General features: G+C 36.7%; 1 protein-coding gene across 1 annotated transcript in view; it reads left to right on the top strand.

The window, feature by feature from the left end:
• SNX29 (sorting nexin 29) overlaps positions 1-16,477 on the top strand; it is a 101,773-nt gene continuing 85,296 nt past the window's right edge. Inside the window, exons 1-9 of the mRNA XM_053957206.1 lie at positions 1-53; positions 5,541-5,605; positions 6,507-6,559; positions 6,994-7,118; positions 8,217-8,397; positions 10,078-10,148; positions 10,993-11,241; positions 13,236-13,605; positions 14,349-14,467. Coding sequence (XP_053813181.1) covers positions 47-53; positions 5,541-5,605; positions 6,507-6,559; positions 6,994-7,118; positions 8,217-8,397; positions 10,078-10,148; positions 10,993-11,241; positions 13,236-13,605; positions 14,349-14,467 — 1,240 coding nt within the window. The 5' untranslated portion in view covers positions 1-46. The remainder of the gene's footprint in view (positions 54-5,540; positions 5,606-6,506; positions 6,560-6,993; positions 7,119-8,216; positions 8,398-10,077; positions 10,149-10,992; positions 11,242-13,235; positions 13,606-14,348; positions 14,468-16,477) is intronic.

The raw sequence follows: 16,477 nt of genomic DNA, 5'->3' as shown, positions 1-16,477 counted from the left end.
TGTGCGGGAGAGCGGCGGCTCCGGCGGACGGAGCCCCGCGGGCACCATGAGCGGTGAGTGCGGCCGGGCCGGCCCCTCCGCCCCGGGCCCGCCGGGCGCTGTGGGGGCTGGCGCGGGCAGAGCGTGCCCGGGGGGCCCGGGCGGGAGTGGCGCTGCCCTCATTCTCCCCTCGCTGCTCCCTGGTGCCGTGCTGAGGCACGGGACACTTGGGTCTCTTATCGCCACATCCCGTTCCTCGTTCCGGCTCCCCTAGTTCCCCCGAAGTGGTATTTTACCCCGTTTTAAATCCTAAATCCTGCCCTTGAGGGTGACGCTAGCTCACAGCACAAGTGATGCTGGGCTCGGGCATCTGTGTTGCCTCAGCTGTGCAAAATCATAGGAAATATTCGTGAGGAAATAAATGACCAAGAGAAAATAGGAGTTAAAAAAATTAAAAATATGAATTCAGGAGCATGCAGTCGGTGGGAGAGGTGAGAACCACGGCTTGTGGAAAAAGGGCCCCTGTTGCTGTGTCCCTAGCTGGGTCCCGGTGAGGACGTGTCTGGATGCTGTAATTTCTGTGGTAGAGGGGAGCGGTGCAGGGGCTGTGCTAAATCTTGAGGGTAAATGAGTGCTAAATCGCGAGCTTTCTGAGGTTTTGTAAAGGAAATACTTGAAGCTTTGCATGCGATTTATGACCCATAAACTACCGGACTGGAGGAAACAGATACACTTGAATGGGCAAGCATGGAGAGTTATTTGTTAGGATAGAGATGAAAATTCTAACAGACTTTTCTCGTAGAAGTAAAGGATAAGTGGTATTTATTTAATATGTATTAAAACACATCGGCAAGGATTTGTTTGAGGCTTTTTGAGAAGGAAGGTGCTTTAGTAAAAACTATGATGGGTCTCTTTGTACATGTTCAGCAGTGGAAGTTGCAGACAACACTCTGCAGCAGAGGATTGGATCACGTATTGATCTCCCACCCTGATCTAATACAGGTGATCTTTGTTGCCAAAGGCAGTAATAAAAAATGAGGAGTTAACTGGACAAACTAAATGCTACATGTTTTGTGGGGAGCAGACATTTCTGAAAGTGAACTGAAAAATAAGACCACTTCACTTGTATTTTTCTCTGTTTTATTCTCACCTTTACATTAGGAAGAAAATAGAAGATTTTTGTGGAAGAAATGAGGCAAAAAAAGATTATAATGAGGAAACTGCTTGTGAAAAATGCAAGTAACAGTGAAATCTTTCAAAGCATGGGAAAAGAAAGTTTCTCAAGTGTTTCAGATCTTGACATAATGTAAACTAAATCCTAATTACAAAATTTATAAGAGTCATCATTTTCATAAGGAAAACCTCAGCCCGTCAAATTCAATCTGGGAATAGCCTTGTGCAAATTTATGCAAATTAGAGCCTAAATCTTCCTAGGAGACTAATCTTTGAGAGCTCTATTTGGATTCTGTGACTCAGAAGGCAAGGTAACACCTCCTGTGGCCTAAAGCTTCATGGTGTAGTTATTTTTGTTACCTTTAATATTTTTTTTAAGACAATGAAGAGATACATGTTTATGAGAAAAGAAACATTTAATTACTTAAAATACAGCCTAGGGTGACATTACCGGTAGTGGTTCAATTGCATAGTAACCACTCATATATAGCCCCTGCCAAGAATTATAAGGTTTTTCCAACAATTTCAATTAGATAGCAAGATAACAAAAAAACCCCTAATGTTGCACTTTGACAAACAGTACTGTTACACAATGCTGTACAGTGTTTTTCTAGAATAAGTCAAACTGATCAGAACAGAGAAATATCTATCATTATCATGCTTGTTTCAGATAAAGGAGATGGCTGATCTTAACATCTCATCAGTTTTAACCATATCCTTCTTTTATTGCCTGTAACAGCACTGCCTGTACTTCTATACCCAGTTGTAGGCCTTTTAACTAACAGAGGTGTTCCTAAAATATAGATGAAAGAACTTCTTAATGGCTATAATTATGGTTAATGTTTGTTTTCTTTAGCTACAGTGTATTTCTAGTGGATGTGAAGGTAAATTCCTGTTGATGTAAGCCTCACATTAATATTACTAATGCTGCTTACTAATTACATGCTCATATTTTATTCTACAGTGCTGAGTAGGCTAAACTTTAAAGGCAAATAATACAAGGATACAAGATTTATGTGCTTGTCAAGAATTGGGGGTGTTGTCATTTGTTTAATGACAGTTTCAGAAAACTTAAAAGTACAACTTGTGGTGGGGGAAGTAAGCAGTAGAATCATAATAATGTAGTATAAGGTAGAATTTCAATTAGGTCTGTGTTTTATTTTAAACTTGTGCCATCAGAACCTGCATTAGAGCAAGCAAAAGGGCTTGCAATCTGAAATGTTGCATTTAGGACATAAATGCAAGTTATATAAGAGCAATATGAGATTTATTTATTTTACTTATATACTGCATGTGGTGCTGAAGAGGGCTTTACCTAGTAAGACGTGGATGAAAATCCTGCTTGCCTTTACTTATATGCCAGTTTGCTGCTGCTGTAGGTGTGGATGTTTGTGTCAGAGTAGGGAGAGAAGTTTGTTTTAAAAATAGGAAAGCATGACCTTGAACTACAGAAAATGAAGAGGGTCACAGAGGCAGGTGCAGCACCTGAGCCTATTTTAAACCCTTTTTGACTGAGTAGATGTTGGTGGTAGGAGTCTCTTGAAGTTTCTTAGTTTTTCAACCTTATACTTATGTTTTCATAATTATTTTTAGAGTCTTGTATGAACTTCCTTTTTTATTGCAATAGTCTAAATACAGCCTTTTTCTGAGTAATGCTGTTTTTATGCATTCTGTTTTGTATTTGTATGTGTGTTGCTGCAGTTTTTACTGCTATTCTGAATCAGGAGACGGGTATTTTAGTCAGTTTGTAATAACACTGTTAGTCTTTAAATCAGCTGGAGTCGATCACACTTAATTGGTGCTCTTGTCTGAAAATATGCCTTTTTTTTTTCTGAAGACTTAGTTTAGAAAATGAAAATGTGAAAGAGCTAAATCTTCAGTAGAGTTAGTAGAGATTTATTTTTACCTTCCACCTACTGGAAACAAAGCCATCACTAAGTAGTACCATATTTTATAGGCTTGTTACAAAGAAAAATATACCCTCAGCATGAAAAGAGACACAACTTAATCTTTGAATTTTTTAAAAAAAATTAGACTTTGTGAGTATTCTTTTCCTTCTACCTTGTAAAATTTCTGTTAAGCAACAGCAGTAGAAGAATTTAGGATTTGCATTGAAGAGAAAACTCAGCTAAGCCCTCAGTAGACACATTATGTGGCCTTACAGCCCTTTTAGTGGTGAGAGTGGTCTGAACTGCTTCAGGAATTATTGCTTGTAATCTCCTGCAGTCACAATTGTTAGTGCAAATTTACAAGTAAAATAAAGAGAAAATACACATTGCACTCAGTCTGTGTAAAGTTAAGGTTGTTTGGTATCAATGCTTTAATGGTTTAGAACATTAATTAGTGTAGTGAACATCAGTAGGTATTCTGTATATATGCATTTTTTTATATTGATCATAGTTTGGAATCTAGTTGCAAACCATTTCTGTTACCAAATAGATACAAAGAGTCCAAAGAGATGTGAATTTAAAAACTAACATGTATTGCATTTGGAAGACAAACTTGGCCCACCTACTAATATTTTCATTTGATAGATGTTTTTCTGGTCATGAAATTATTAATGGCGTACATTTGTTCTGATGTTGTCTCAGGCTGTTAAAATAAAGAGAAATATTGTGTTATGCCTCTTCTTGCAGGTATGTGGGTAGTGTAAGACTGTAAGAGTAATGAGTTTTGAAAAAACAGAAAATCTTCAGAGTTGTGTATATTCAGTGCTACTGAACACGAGAGGTTGCTCTAAAAGTTGGGATTGTTTTCCTTATTTTATGGTGATGTGATTTATTATAAAGCAAATGGATACAAAGGCATGTATACATCTCCATTATGGCAATGTATGCATGGTAAGAACATTGAATATTGTTTAATAAATTGTAATCTCTGAAGGAGCACAAAGTGGAATGGTAGGGATTATATGAATTTAGCCTTATCTTCACACTGGCATAACTGGCATAGCTGTTAGGACGTTAAAACTCATTTGGAGTGGGTTTTGTTCCTGGAGTCCTGGGCTGGCACTGAACATTGTTTGTGTGCACTGGAGTGCTTGAGTAACAGCCCCAGACCTCACACATCACATGTCTGCACAGTTTGAGTCAGAGTTCAAAATGGGAAGAACAAATTCTTGAAAATGCCCTGTAATCAGCAAAATCAGCATTGAGAAGCTTAGTTAGCAGCTATATCTGCATGTTTTCCCTTTTGTTTTCATTATTCTGACATACTGTGGGGGTTTTCTTCTGTTTAATGAATATATGAAACTATATGGAATATGAATTCTATTAATATATTTATATATTAATATGAATATATAAAATACATTATATCAGTATAATGTATATTTATATGTTATATGAGTATATGTATTTAAAGGCAGAATCATTTGAACAAATTCTGTTGTTTCCTGCTGGTTTAAAAGCAAACTGTTTTGAATGGGATTATGAAGATAGGAAATTCTGGGATTTGGACCTCCCATTGTTGGATAGCAAGAGGAAGCACATATCTTTGATGTCATCTCTCTTTGCTAGTGTGTGGTGTTTGATTTTCAGTGTTGGGAGGAATTTGCTCATGCAGAGTTTGGGTAATTGGCTTTCAGTCCATATGTACATTAGTTGTATGCTCTTTGAAAGAGAAAGGAGAATAGAATGACTTAAACTCCAGAGAGGTCACAGAGGTTTCTGATGGATGTCTTGAACTTAAGCTGAGAGTAAAGAAATTACAGAGGCAATGTAGGTTATCTAAAAGAATAAATTTTACCATATTCATGGGAGTTTATAAAGGATATTCCAACAAGCAAAGTATTGTTATTGTTGAAATAGCTTGAGAAGTTAAAGGTTGTCTTGCATAGCTCCTTATATAGTAAGAAAATAGATTTTATAGGTGTTAATCAGAGGAACTATGCTGTAGTTGAATTTTAAGGTATTTACTGTAACAGTTGCTGTCTGTTCACCTGACTTAAAGCTCTTTCTGCAGTAAGGTTTGACAGTAAGAAGAAGAAGATACTCCTGGTGTCTCATTCTTGTTTTCCATTATTTTCTAGCGCTGTGATGCTGTACTACACTGATAGTTGTGCTAAGAAGCTCAGGGCAAGCTGTGATCAGCTTGAATAATTATTCTGTATTCGGTACTGGTGAAATATATCTTCAAAATGGTACTAAAATAAGAATCAAGATGATATTTGAAACAGTATTGCTGCCTGTTAGAGAAAGGCTACTTGAAGCCTCAAAGCATAGTTTATACTGCATCATTTTACTTAGAGAAAATACATTAGTTAATTTAGTGGAATAATTGGCATGGGAAGAAAGTTTTCAGGGCCCAAAAGAAAGATGTTTGTGTTGGCCCAAATGTGTTTTAAAAAACAATTTATTTTAAAATGATATGATTTTGTTGGATTTCAGGTTCACAGACCAACGACAGTAAAAGGCAATTTCTTCTAGAACGGCTACTAGATGCAGTTAAACAGGTGAGAAATCCAACAGACATTTCTGCAGTGGCTTACTCAGGGTTGTCACTACTAGCAGGGACTGTCTTTGCTTTCTCTTTAACAAAGAGAAGGAAAAAGAAGAAAAGGAAACAAAGAAGAAATCGTGGCTTTCATAGTACAACTGAGTTTTTGTCTGCTAGCAAACAACTACTGTGCAGTATTTATTTAAAATTCTGGTTCTGGACAGGTTATATTTGTAATAGATCTGTTTTAAATATATGTAATACTATACGATATATATTAGGAATATATGTTCTTGTAATCCTGCTATGACTAAACTAAATTGCAGTATACTGCAAAGTCTAACTTAGTTAATGTTTTAGAGTAGCATCTTCTTTTCTTTGCACTAGATTGTTAGTGAATGGTTAAAATACATGTAAAGATGTGATTTATACATATATGTCTATATTTGTGTTAACGTGAATTTCAGCAAGTAGAATTTCATAGACTGAAGTCAGTTTGGGAGAGCTTGGGAGGCAGAAGAATTCCTCAGAAGTAAGCCAGTGAAATGCTTTTTGAAGAGTGGCTCTGTAATTGTAGCACTGAGCTGGGTGGGAGCAATGTTTGGTTTTGTGGGTGCACATTTGAAACTCAAAAGTAGTAATTTCCACTCAGTTTTCAATTTACTGAAGGACCTGCAGGTGTGTTGCTCTGGCTAGCGAGGATCTATTTGAACTGGGAGAGCAGCCCATTAGTGTAACATGATGCTCTAGAGCACTTCTTGGATGCAGGCTGTATTTTGCAATGCTCTATTTTGTGCTGTTTCCTTTTTTGATATGAATTTGTTTTGTATGTAGAAATAGTTCCGAAAACTGAATTTATTTAGTGTAACAAAGTTTCTTAAATTTTCTTAAAATTTCTTAAAATCTGTGTTTTGCAGTGTCAAATACGATTTGGAGGAAGAAAAGAAATTGCTTCAGACTCAGATAGCAGGTAAAATAGTCTAAGAATAACATGCTTAGATTTTGCATCATGACATAAAACATATGGCACAAAATATTTTCATGCTCAAAAAGTTACATTGCATGAAAGGTAGGTGATCTGAAGCTGAAATAACATAATTAACAGCCCCTCTAGCAGGTGAGGGTGATTTCTCAAATTGATTGCCAATTCTTCTGAATGTAACCTGAGCCTCAGCTTTCAATCATTATGCTGAGACTGTGGATATAAGTAGATTCTACTGCTGGCAAATAATGAGATTACTGCATAGGAGGGATCTTTCACTGCTTATGAGATAATGGTTCACTTTATATTTCCTATTCAGAGCTCTGGAATAAAGTTGCTGTAAAAAAATCAACATAGTTGATTTTCACCGTGGTGTTTTCATAGTTCCTTTTACATGAGTTCCATTAAAAATTCTGTTGCAGAGTGACATGTTTGTGTGCTCAGTTTGAAGCTGTGTTCCAGCATGGCCTGAGGAGGAGCCGGGGATTAGCACTGACAGCAGCAGCAATCAAACAGGCAGCAGGTTTCTCCAGCAAAACTGAAACAGGTAAGTTGCTAATTATAGCTATCCTGTTTTAATTAGTTCTTATGTTCAGTCAAGTGATTTAATTTCTAAAAGAAGTTTTAAGCATTGCACCAAACTGCAGATTGTTGGTAGGATACTTTACGCCTGATGTGTTGTAGAAGTAGCAGTGAAAATGACTGTTGCTTCTCAGTCTAGTTGAACTTGCATTCCATGTTTCGCTGGAAATGTTGTGGTTAGGAAATCTGCACTTCCCACTGTTGCATCATGTATAGTGGCAAATTTTTTTTGAATTCTGGCAGGGATCAGGGTTGTGTAATTGTGCTGTTAAGTTTTTAAAACCAGTTTTTCATTCTTGACATTGTCTTACGCAGTTCTTTAAATGCCATATTCTATATAGGTCAGATATGTTTACCTTCTAATTATTGATGTAATTTTAGAAAGAAAAATTATATTGCTTGTATTGGTTGGTTTTTATTACTTTCTCCACATTGAAAGAGAAGATTCCTTTATTTTTCTCTTCACCATGATGTTTCTCTTTTCTTTAATCAGAACTATATTAAGATACTGATCAGTTTTAATCAATATTTGAGAAAAGCGCACAGAAAGTGTTTTAATGGAAAGAGATATTTTTGCTGTTTAAATGGAACACTTCTGTTTTCTAAAGTAACATGAATTTGTTATTTGCATGTCTGCAAATTCTGGAGCTACCTGTTCCTTTGGACCTGCCTTCCAACATTTCACATCAGCAGTAACATAGAGTTCTAAAGAAATCTTTTCCCTTCCATAATGTGTTGCTAGTTGAACATATAAACCTGTGGATAAAATACTAGCTTAAATGTGAATTCTATGTAAAAGTGTCAGATTGAATCCTTTAATTTGTGTGGCTTTTTCAATGATGTGAAAAGTTCTAAGTGCTTAAATAGCCCGAGTTCTGTAGGAATAAATAACTTATTTAACTGGTGGGTTGCATGAGGAGAGTAAATGATTCACCTTTGTTCAAAGTTACATTGTTACCTGTTTGTTTTATAAATTTACATGTAAATGTATTCAGGTATGAGCTTAGTGGTTTTATTGGTAGGGTGGTTGTCATGATTGTTATTATCAATGATTAAATTCCAGAGCCAGTGTTCTGGTATTATGTGAAGGAAGTGCTGAACAGACATGAGCTGCAGCGCTTCTACTCTCTGAAGGCCATCACTACAGACATTGGCAGAGGCCGGGCTTGGCTGCGCTGTGCTCTGAATGAACATTCCCTGGAAAGATATGTTCATATGCTGCTTGCAGATAAGAATCGCCTCAGGTACTGGATCTGATACTTTTGTAATGCAGGAAGTGTACTGACAATGTCTGAAACTCCAGGCAACCAACCAAAAGCCACAGCTGTAGTAGTACCCCATATTAATTGCTATGCCTGTCAAGTAATTTAACATCATTTTTAAAATTTTTTGTCAGCCATTAAGGTAGTGACTTGTGCCTATATCAACACGTGACCTCTTCTCTAAATCCCTTTCCTGTTCTTTCAACAGTTTTCCTCACCCTGCTTTAAGGTGCCTCTCTCAATCCACTAAAATAGTACACAATTGCAGCTGTGTCTGATCTCAATTCATCAGTGGTAATTGCCTGTTACCTTTTGGAGATCCTGTAATTGCAGAGCTCCAGCAGTGGGGAGCTGCAGCTGCAGATCACTGGGAAGTGGTTAGGTAGCAGTTTGTGAATCTTTTGTTACAGTTACTGAGAATAACTTACTGCACGTTGTGAAATCCTGCCTTTTTCTCCTATGGCTTCAACTTCTTTTCTCTATGAAAACTTGAGGTGTTTTCCTTTTTTAATCAGTAATTGTTGAGCTTGCTCAAACTGGTTGATGAAGTCCAGTGGATTCAGCAGAAAGGCATTTTATTCATTTGCATTGATTAATGGATCTAGTGGATAAGATTATTGCCCAAGCTGAGTTCATTGGTACTTCCTTTTCATTTCTAGTTTGTTCCAGTCATCTGTAGCTTTCTTGCAAAAAAGACTTTGGAGAAATCAAATAAAGACAAATGAAATAAGAAAAAGGTCTGAAAACCACTAGGAAATTAGTGACTTGGATTGCTATGTCACTAATTAATCTCAAGTAGCAATACTTGCAGACTATCAGGATTATCAGCGCACTGCATTGTAATGCTATTTCTAAAAAGGTTTATTCCAGAATTTTTAAGACTTAAATGTTACCCAAATTCCAATGGGATTTACAGGATCAGTTTACATCCCCAATTATATGTTTTGGAAAGTTTTAAATGAATTTGTCAGAGTTGTTTAATATGTAGATTGAGGATTTTCTATCTGTTTTGTTGTTTAATTAACTGGATGTTGATAGTAAAAATACAGCATTCTGCTACTAGAAAGAACCAGAGTTAGAACTACTAAATTCATGTGTTCACTGTGAAAAATTACGGGTTTTTTACATCCAAATTCATAGTTTACCCTAACTCTTTAGGGTAATTGGTGTGGGTTTGGATATTGAAACAGGTCACAGAACCATAGAATATTAGGATTTGGGTTAGAAAGGACCCTTAAAGGTTGTGTAATCCAACCCTCCTGCCATGGGCAGGGACCCCTTCCACCAGAGCAGGTTGCTCAAGATAAAAGGAACCTTTTTGTTTTGTGTTCATGTGTTCTAAGCTTATACAGAACATGGATAGCAAGAGGTATAGAGATGCTGTGATTGCTAATGCAGTATAAACCCCCAGATCTTGAGTGGCTTTTTTTCTCCGAAAAAAGTGCAGAGCTAAAACTAAAGAAAAAAATACTCTTTAGCATGTCTTTTTAGAACCATCTGAACAGTTACCAATTTCAGAATCTACAGGGAATTAACTGTTACATAAAATTTCTTCCTTTGGGGTGGTCCTTACTTATTCTTCAGAGCTTTTTTGTCTTTCAGAAGTGAAGAATATATTACTATAGCACTGCATGTCCTTTTTTTTTCCCTTTTAAATTACAGTGTCTTCTATGAAGACTGGTCTTTTATGATGGATGAAGAACGTTCTAGCATGATCCCTACGATGGCAGCTGGTAAGGCTTTCTCTCCAGTATAGCTGCTCTTGGAAAACTACTGCATTTTGGGATGTTGCATCTGTTTCTGCTTGTGAGGAGTTTGTCTAATACACCCTGTTTGTGTGGAGAATGTGTGTCAGAGGCATGGTCAGGGTGAGCAGTCAACGTATTAGGGCAATTTATGCTATGAATTGATGGATTGTTAAAATCCTGGATCTGGCCTTCCTACAGTTAAAAAAATTTCCACACAATTTTTTTATCTCTTCAGCAGTCAAGGCTAACTTAAAACCAGTGCTATTTAGAGAAGCAAAGTGGGTTATTCCTGACTAGAAAAGAGTAATGATGGAATTGTATAGTAAGATCAAAATTACAGGTAAATACAGGTAAGGAGAGTAAGGAATGATAACAAATAATTGACTTTCCTAGAGTTCATCCACAGAAGTGATGTATTATTACCTTTTATACACCTTTTTCAGATACCTAGTCACATGCTTCATTCTGCAAGACAAGGTTCTCAGGTGTTTTTGCTAATAGAATATAAGAACGAACAAGTAGTAAAGTTGCAATGAAATGGGTTTAAAGAAAAGGGTTTTTTTTCACAGTACTTTTTGATTATTTAATGTGCAGCTGAACAGCCATCAAGAAGAATTCAGAACTGATTGCATCAGCTTGACTATAATCTAGAAAGTAATGAATGGTACATGAAAGAATAAGAATTCATGCATTGGGAACTGTGGGAAATTTTTGGGAAAAATGTTTTCCATGTCACAGTTCCATTAATCTTTAGCTTCTATGTTCATAAGTTGCATGTGAAGTATATGGTGCATTTCTGGTCTCTTTTCCCCCTTTCTTTTATCTGAAGGTCTGAACTCCATTCTTTTTGCTATCAACATTGATAATAAGGATTTAAATGGGCAGAGCAAATGCACACCCACTGTGTCAGATTTGTTGAAGGAATCCACACAAAATGTAACTTCCTTGTTGAAGGAGTCCACTCAGGGTGTCAGCAGCCTCCTGCGGGAGATCACTGCCTCGTCTGCAGTCTCCATTCTCATAAAACCTGACCAGGACTCTGACCCACTGCCTGTTCTGTCCAGGAATGTAAATGCTGGTAAGCTTCTATGAATATTAGTGCCACTCAGAAACTTAGGAAATATTCAAGTGTGTTTAAATAACTTTTTAATTTACTTTTAATGTACTATTGTAGAGCAGAAGTCTTAAAAATAAGTGCACTGTGCATACAAACAAGTTGAGTGTGTAATTAAAAAGCATGAAATTGGAAATATTGGATGTGAATACTGGATGGTATCTGTGTATTTCAGCATTCTTGTATCACTGTGAGAGGGAGGCTGAACTGTTTTATTGGTAGTGCTTTGCTTGTGACCTGAATTTTGATTTCTTGTTCATAAAATTATGCTTTGAAGTTTGTGATGTAATGATTTTTCATTTTTAATGTTGTCTTTTGCCACCTTGCCAGTCAGACATAGAGTAACTTATATCTTTTGTTAAATATCAGATACAAATCTTAGCTTGTAAACTGCTTCAAGTAGTGACTGTGTTTACAGTCTGAATTCCTATGCAAAGCAGATAATTGCCAAAATGAACATTTACTCATACACTCGTGACCTTTTGAGTGCTTAGTGTTACAGCCAGCTTGTATGATGTTAGTTACTAACAAAGACCCAAAGCCTTAATCTCTTATTATTTGAAATCAGTCAAGGAAAATGTGATTTTCCTTATATATTTTTGGTTCCAAAATTAAGAAAATAGTATTTTATTATCTTTGTTTCTAAAAGTTGAGCTAAAATTTTGTTTTGCTTTATAAAAGTACAAAACAGCAGGAAGATTTATGTGCTTTTCAATTAAGAAACAAGGTTTGAGTTTAGGCTATAAATTGTTTTGATTATGAGAAAAAGGCACAAACCCCACATGAGAATCTGGTAGGAACAGAAGTTGAGATAAAATCAATTTTCTATTGGCATTTAAAATAGACTTTGTCTTAAAACATGTTTTTTAGAACAAACTTGTGCTAAAGCTTTTGTTGTATAGACTTAAATGAGATTAAAATCGTAGGTGATACTTGACTTGGGATAACTTTGTTAGTATAGAATAGCCTTGCAAGATGAAAGAATTCAGTAATTGTCCATATGGTGCATATGACTCCAGAACATGATGTACCTGATGTGTACAGCACATGTATATACAGGACATGAAAGGTACAACTTCCAATGAAATGTCTGAAATGTCACTTTAAAAAAATTGAGTTTGTTCAAATGCAATTAGATGTGGAACATTAGAGCAAGTCAGATGTTTCCATTAAAGTCTGTGTTCTTTATTGTAATTCTATTTGCAACCAGAATGGGTTTTAACATCCTTTTAAAAGTATGTTAGTGTGTTTTGTGGATATGTAACAGCTGGACTTGAATTAAACAAAGCAATTTGGTCCCAGTGTGAGGTGTCTTGGTGAGTAGATTTCTGATATTTCTTGGAGTGCTTCAGCTTTGCATTTATCTTCACGTGCACATCAGATTCAGTGAGAGTAGGTAATAGTGTAAAAATAAGTGCTGTCACTGAATACATCTGGTGTAATCAGAGAGAATTTCAGTGTATTTCTAGAACAAGAGCTAATTAGCTGAAAGCTGAATATTCAATTTTTAGAGTATAGACAAAACTATTTGATTGCAGGTTGTGGATTTTGTTTGTGTTGTGAGTTTGTTCTTAGTTTTTCCTCTGAACTTCATGTTTTCTCTGTTGTGCAGACCTGCTCTGCATTATATACTAGGTGTAATCCATAGGAGGAAGTGACAGGAAGGCTAACTTATTATTTTAAATTTAATTTAATGGGTTTGTAGAACTTTTCTTCCAGTTTCAATTGAATCATGTCATGAATGCATCTCCAGAATATCTTCTAAAATCTCAATTAAGTAATACATATAAAGCAGGTAATTAGAGATTTAAAGCTTATGTGTATGGAAAGACAATGAATACCAGGTAGATCTAAGTTTTTTTTTTGACTAGAGTAATTTAGTACATGAGCTCTTTTAAGAAAAAAACAGGTTTCATATATTATTTCTAAACTGTGTAAAAACTTTGTATTACTACTAGATTTAAAATACAAAAAAGATCGAAAAAAGAAGAAGAGAGTGACTAATATTATCTCATTTGATGAAGAGGAAGATGAGCAAAACTTGGGGGATTGCACAAAGACTCTGATTACAGGAGAAAGTTCAGAGGAGAGTGTAGACAGATCTTCAGTTCTTGCATTGTCTTCATCTGAAAGCACTCTGGGAAAAAATCTGAATGGGAGTGAAAGTAACCATTCGTGGAAGAACAATTCAGTATTCATGAATGGAGAGTATGAATACCAGAAACTGGATGTGAAGAGCATTGATGATGAAGATGCAGATGAGGATGAGCTGTATGGAAAATCATTAGAAAATAAAGGCACAGTAGTTGGAACTGAAGCTTCTGAAAAGTAAGTATTGGTGCAGGACATAGTGGTAAACTTCCCATGCTTCCCCTCCACTCCTCCTTTTCTTTTATGGGTACTGCAAATTCATGTGTTGAACTGAACTATAGATTTTCTCTATTTTTTTTTTGCCCTATTCCTCATCCCCCACAGTTTTTTCCCCTTTTTTTCCTTCTCTTTTTTTTTTCCTTTTTTTTTTTTCCTTTTTACTGTTTAAGCAATGTGAGCCACTGCAGTGATGATATTTTGCTTCTAAGTTTCACTGAAACCCCAAATTTTGAGATTTCAGACTTATTGTTCTTGAAGTTCTCAGTTGTCAAAACTGTGGCATGATACAGCCAGGCTATAGTTTTGGCCTACTTGATGTTTCCTTATTCTTAGTATGATAATAATGCTATTCTGGCTTCTCAATAAAAATGTGTGCTTTAAACAGAGGAAACTTGTTACATCAGAGTGTAGGCAGTTCAACAAGGCAGGACAAAACTGAGAGAGAAAGAATAATTTTAGATACTGATATGCTTTCTTTATTTCTGACAAAAATTTGTTTAGAGAAAAAGACAAACACTGCTTGTCTCATCTGCTTTGGAATGTCTGGTCTTTAATGAATTAATGTATGGCTGACCAAGAAATTGGCAGGCAGATTGAAATAATGATTTTTCTTGCAGTGGTATCTCTGAAAGAAATATAAGCATTGTGATCAGTAATACTGGCTGTATAAATAGATTGGTTTGTTTGTTTGTTCTAAATAGGCCTCATGAAATAGTCACATGCAATTCTCAGATATGCAGTTGGAGTCCTCTGCAGGTCCTGAATGATGACTCAGATGTTCTGTTTCCTGTCAGTGCTGTTGGCTCTTACTCCCAAGCAGGTGGGCATTTGAATTCACAGAATTCCAACAACCTTTATTCTAGCACGGGACAATGGTAAGAAATAACAGGGTTGTACAGACATGGGAGATATTGCACAACTGGGATAAAAAGTTCAAATTTATTCTAGGTCTAAATCAGAGTTCTCCATTTAAGTAGTTACTTAGTTAAGGGGGAGTTATCAATGTCAAAATAAACCAGAGTTTTATTGGGATTAAGCTGTGGTCTTGTATTTTATTGAAGTTTATGATAGCAGTATAAAAAGTATCCATATCTGTTTTCTAGATACCTCTAAGCTGCAAGAAGCTCCAAGTGTGTTTGAGAAATTGAATTCAAATTAATCTTGACAGATTAGAGAGCAGCTAGAAGCAGTTTAATTGAAGCTGTTAATTGTTGAAATACAGGATAAGAAGTGATTGACTAGGAAATACTTGCTCAGAACAGGATATGGGAATGGTAGAATGCTTTGGGTTGGAAGGGATCTGCAGAGATCATTTATTCGAAGACTGGTTTTCTGAGCTGTGAGCACCAGTTGTCAGCTCACATCTAAATTTTCATGTGCCAGTATCCTCAAATTGTTTTCTGCAGGTTACAAGCTGATAGTGATTTAACAGAGCTGTGCATAAATGAGTGTGTAATTTGTAAATGTAAGCTCCATTGGCTCTGCTGTGGCCTCAGCTGCAATATTGTGTGCAGTGAGGGGCACGTCAAAATGACGTGGACCATTTGAAGCAAGCAATAGAAATGGTTAAAGGAATGGAAAAGAAGACCTGATGCTTTTACAGTATTTGTATTAGTACCAAAGACAAACAAAAAGGTCCACCAGCCCTCCCATTTACCCTGCTGATATTTTTCTGGCTGTTCATAAACCACTGAACTTTGGGTATACTCATGTCAGTAAGTATTTAAAAAATTCTCAGTGGTATTCAAATAATATTTTGTATTTTTTGCATACACATTATACATCCAAGAGTTTAAATGGAGTTTTGATTGAAGGCCTGTGAAAAAGTGTAATTCGGTTGTGTAAGTTCAGTGACAAATATGTGAATCATAAGATAATGCTGCACTGCCCTCTGCTGTATTTTAAAATATGTATCTCATAAGAAATGCCAGTGGTTAAAAGAAAAAAAAAAAAGAAGGACATTTAAAATTATTTCTTGTACTGCCATATTTTTCAATTTACAAAGGAATGGATTTAGAAAACATTGAGTAGTTTGTGGCATTGTGATCTCTTAAATACAAAACGGAAACTGTTTGGGAACATCCACAGGTTGAAATCTGGAATACAAGAATCCATTCCTGTCTGTGGGGGGTGGTGTGTGGAATGGGAGCTCACAGTTGCTGTCAGTAGATGTCACGAGGCATCAGGAGCATGAGCTGGGGTTTTTGATCTGAAATCAAAAATCATGAGTGCAAGCCAAGACTTAGTTCTGGAGGCAGATGACCAAAGAGGACATCTGTATATATCTGTATGCATCTTATCCATAACTGTCCCAGGGGCTTACTCTTACTAAGAAGACACCAAAGCCCCTTGTTTTGTGTTGCTTTATCTCAGAACCGTTTTAAATGCAATGCTCAACCTACTGGAGATGATCAACAGGCCCGTTCAGATCCCTTCTGGGCACAGGACAGTTATTTTTAGTGCTCCTTCTGTCCCTCTTTGTCGTCTGTCATGCAAGTGAGAGTGATTCAGCATTGGGCTGGTGAAGGGAGCCAGTTCATCAGTGCTAGGAAAGCCCCCCAGACCCCACTCCCTGGTCTGATCCCACCTCTCTGAGCAGGAGGAGCTGATGGAGCTTGCAGGGAGGGCTGCACTAAGTGCCCGTTGCACAGCCCAAGTGCCAGCCAGTCAGGGACAGGGATACACATGGATCCAGGCACCCTCTCCTCAGCCACACTGACAATTTGCTGAGATTGAAAGCTGCCTTAGGCACTTGTTTGCTTGACTTTGGGAGTTGCACTTGTGCTGGATGAATGATGTCAGAAGGAACATGCAGTAGTTTATTCTGAGG

Source organism: Vidua chalybeata, chromosome 16, assembly GCF_026979565.1.
Source record: "Vidua chalybeata isolate OUT-0048 chromosome 16, bVidCha1 merged haplotype, whole genome shotgun sequence".
Taxonomy (NCBI): Eukaryota; Metazoa; Chordata; class Aves; order Passeriformes; family Viduidae; genus Vidua; species Vidua chalybeata.
This window is presented reverse-complemented; position numbering and strand designations above follow the sequence as displayed.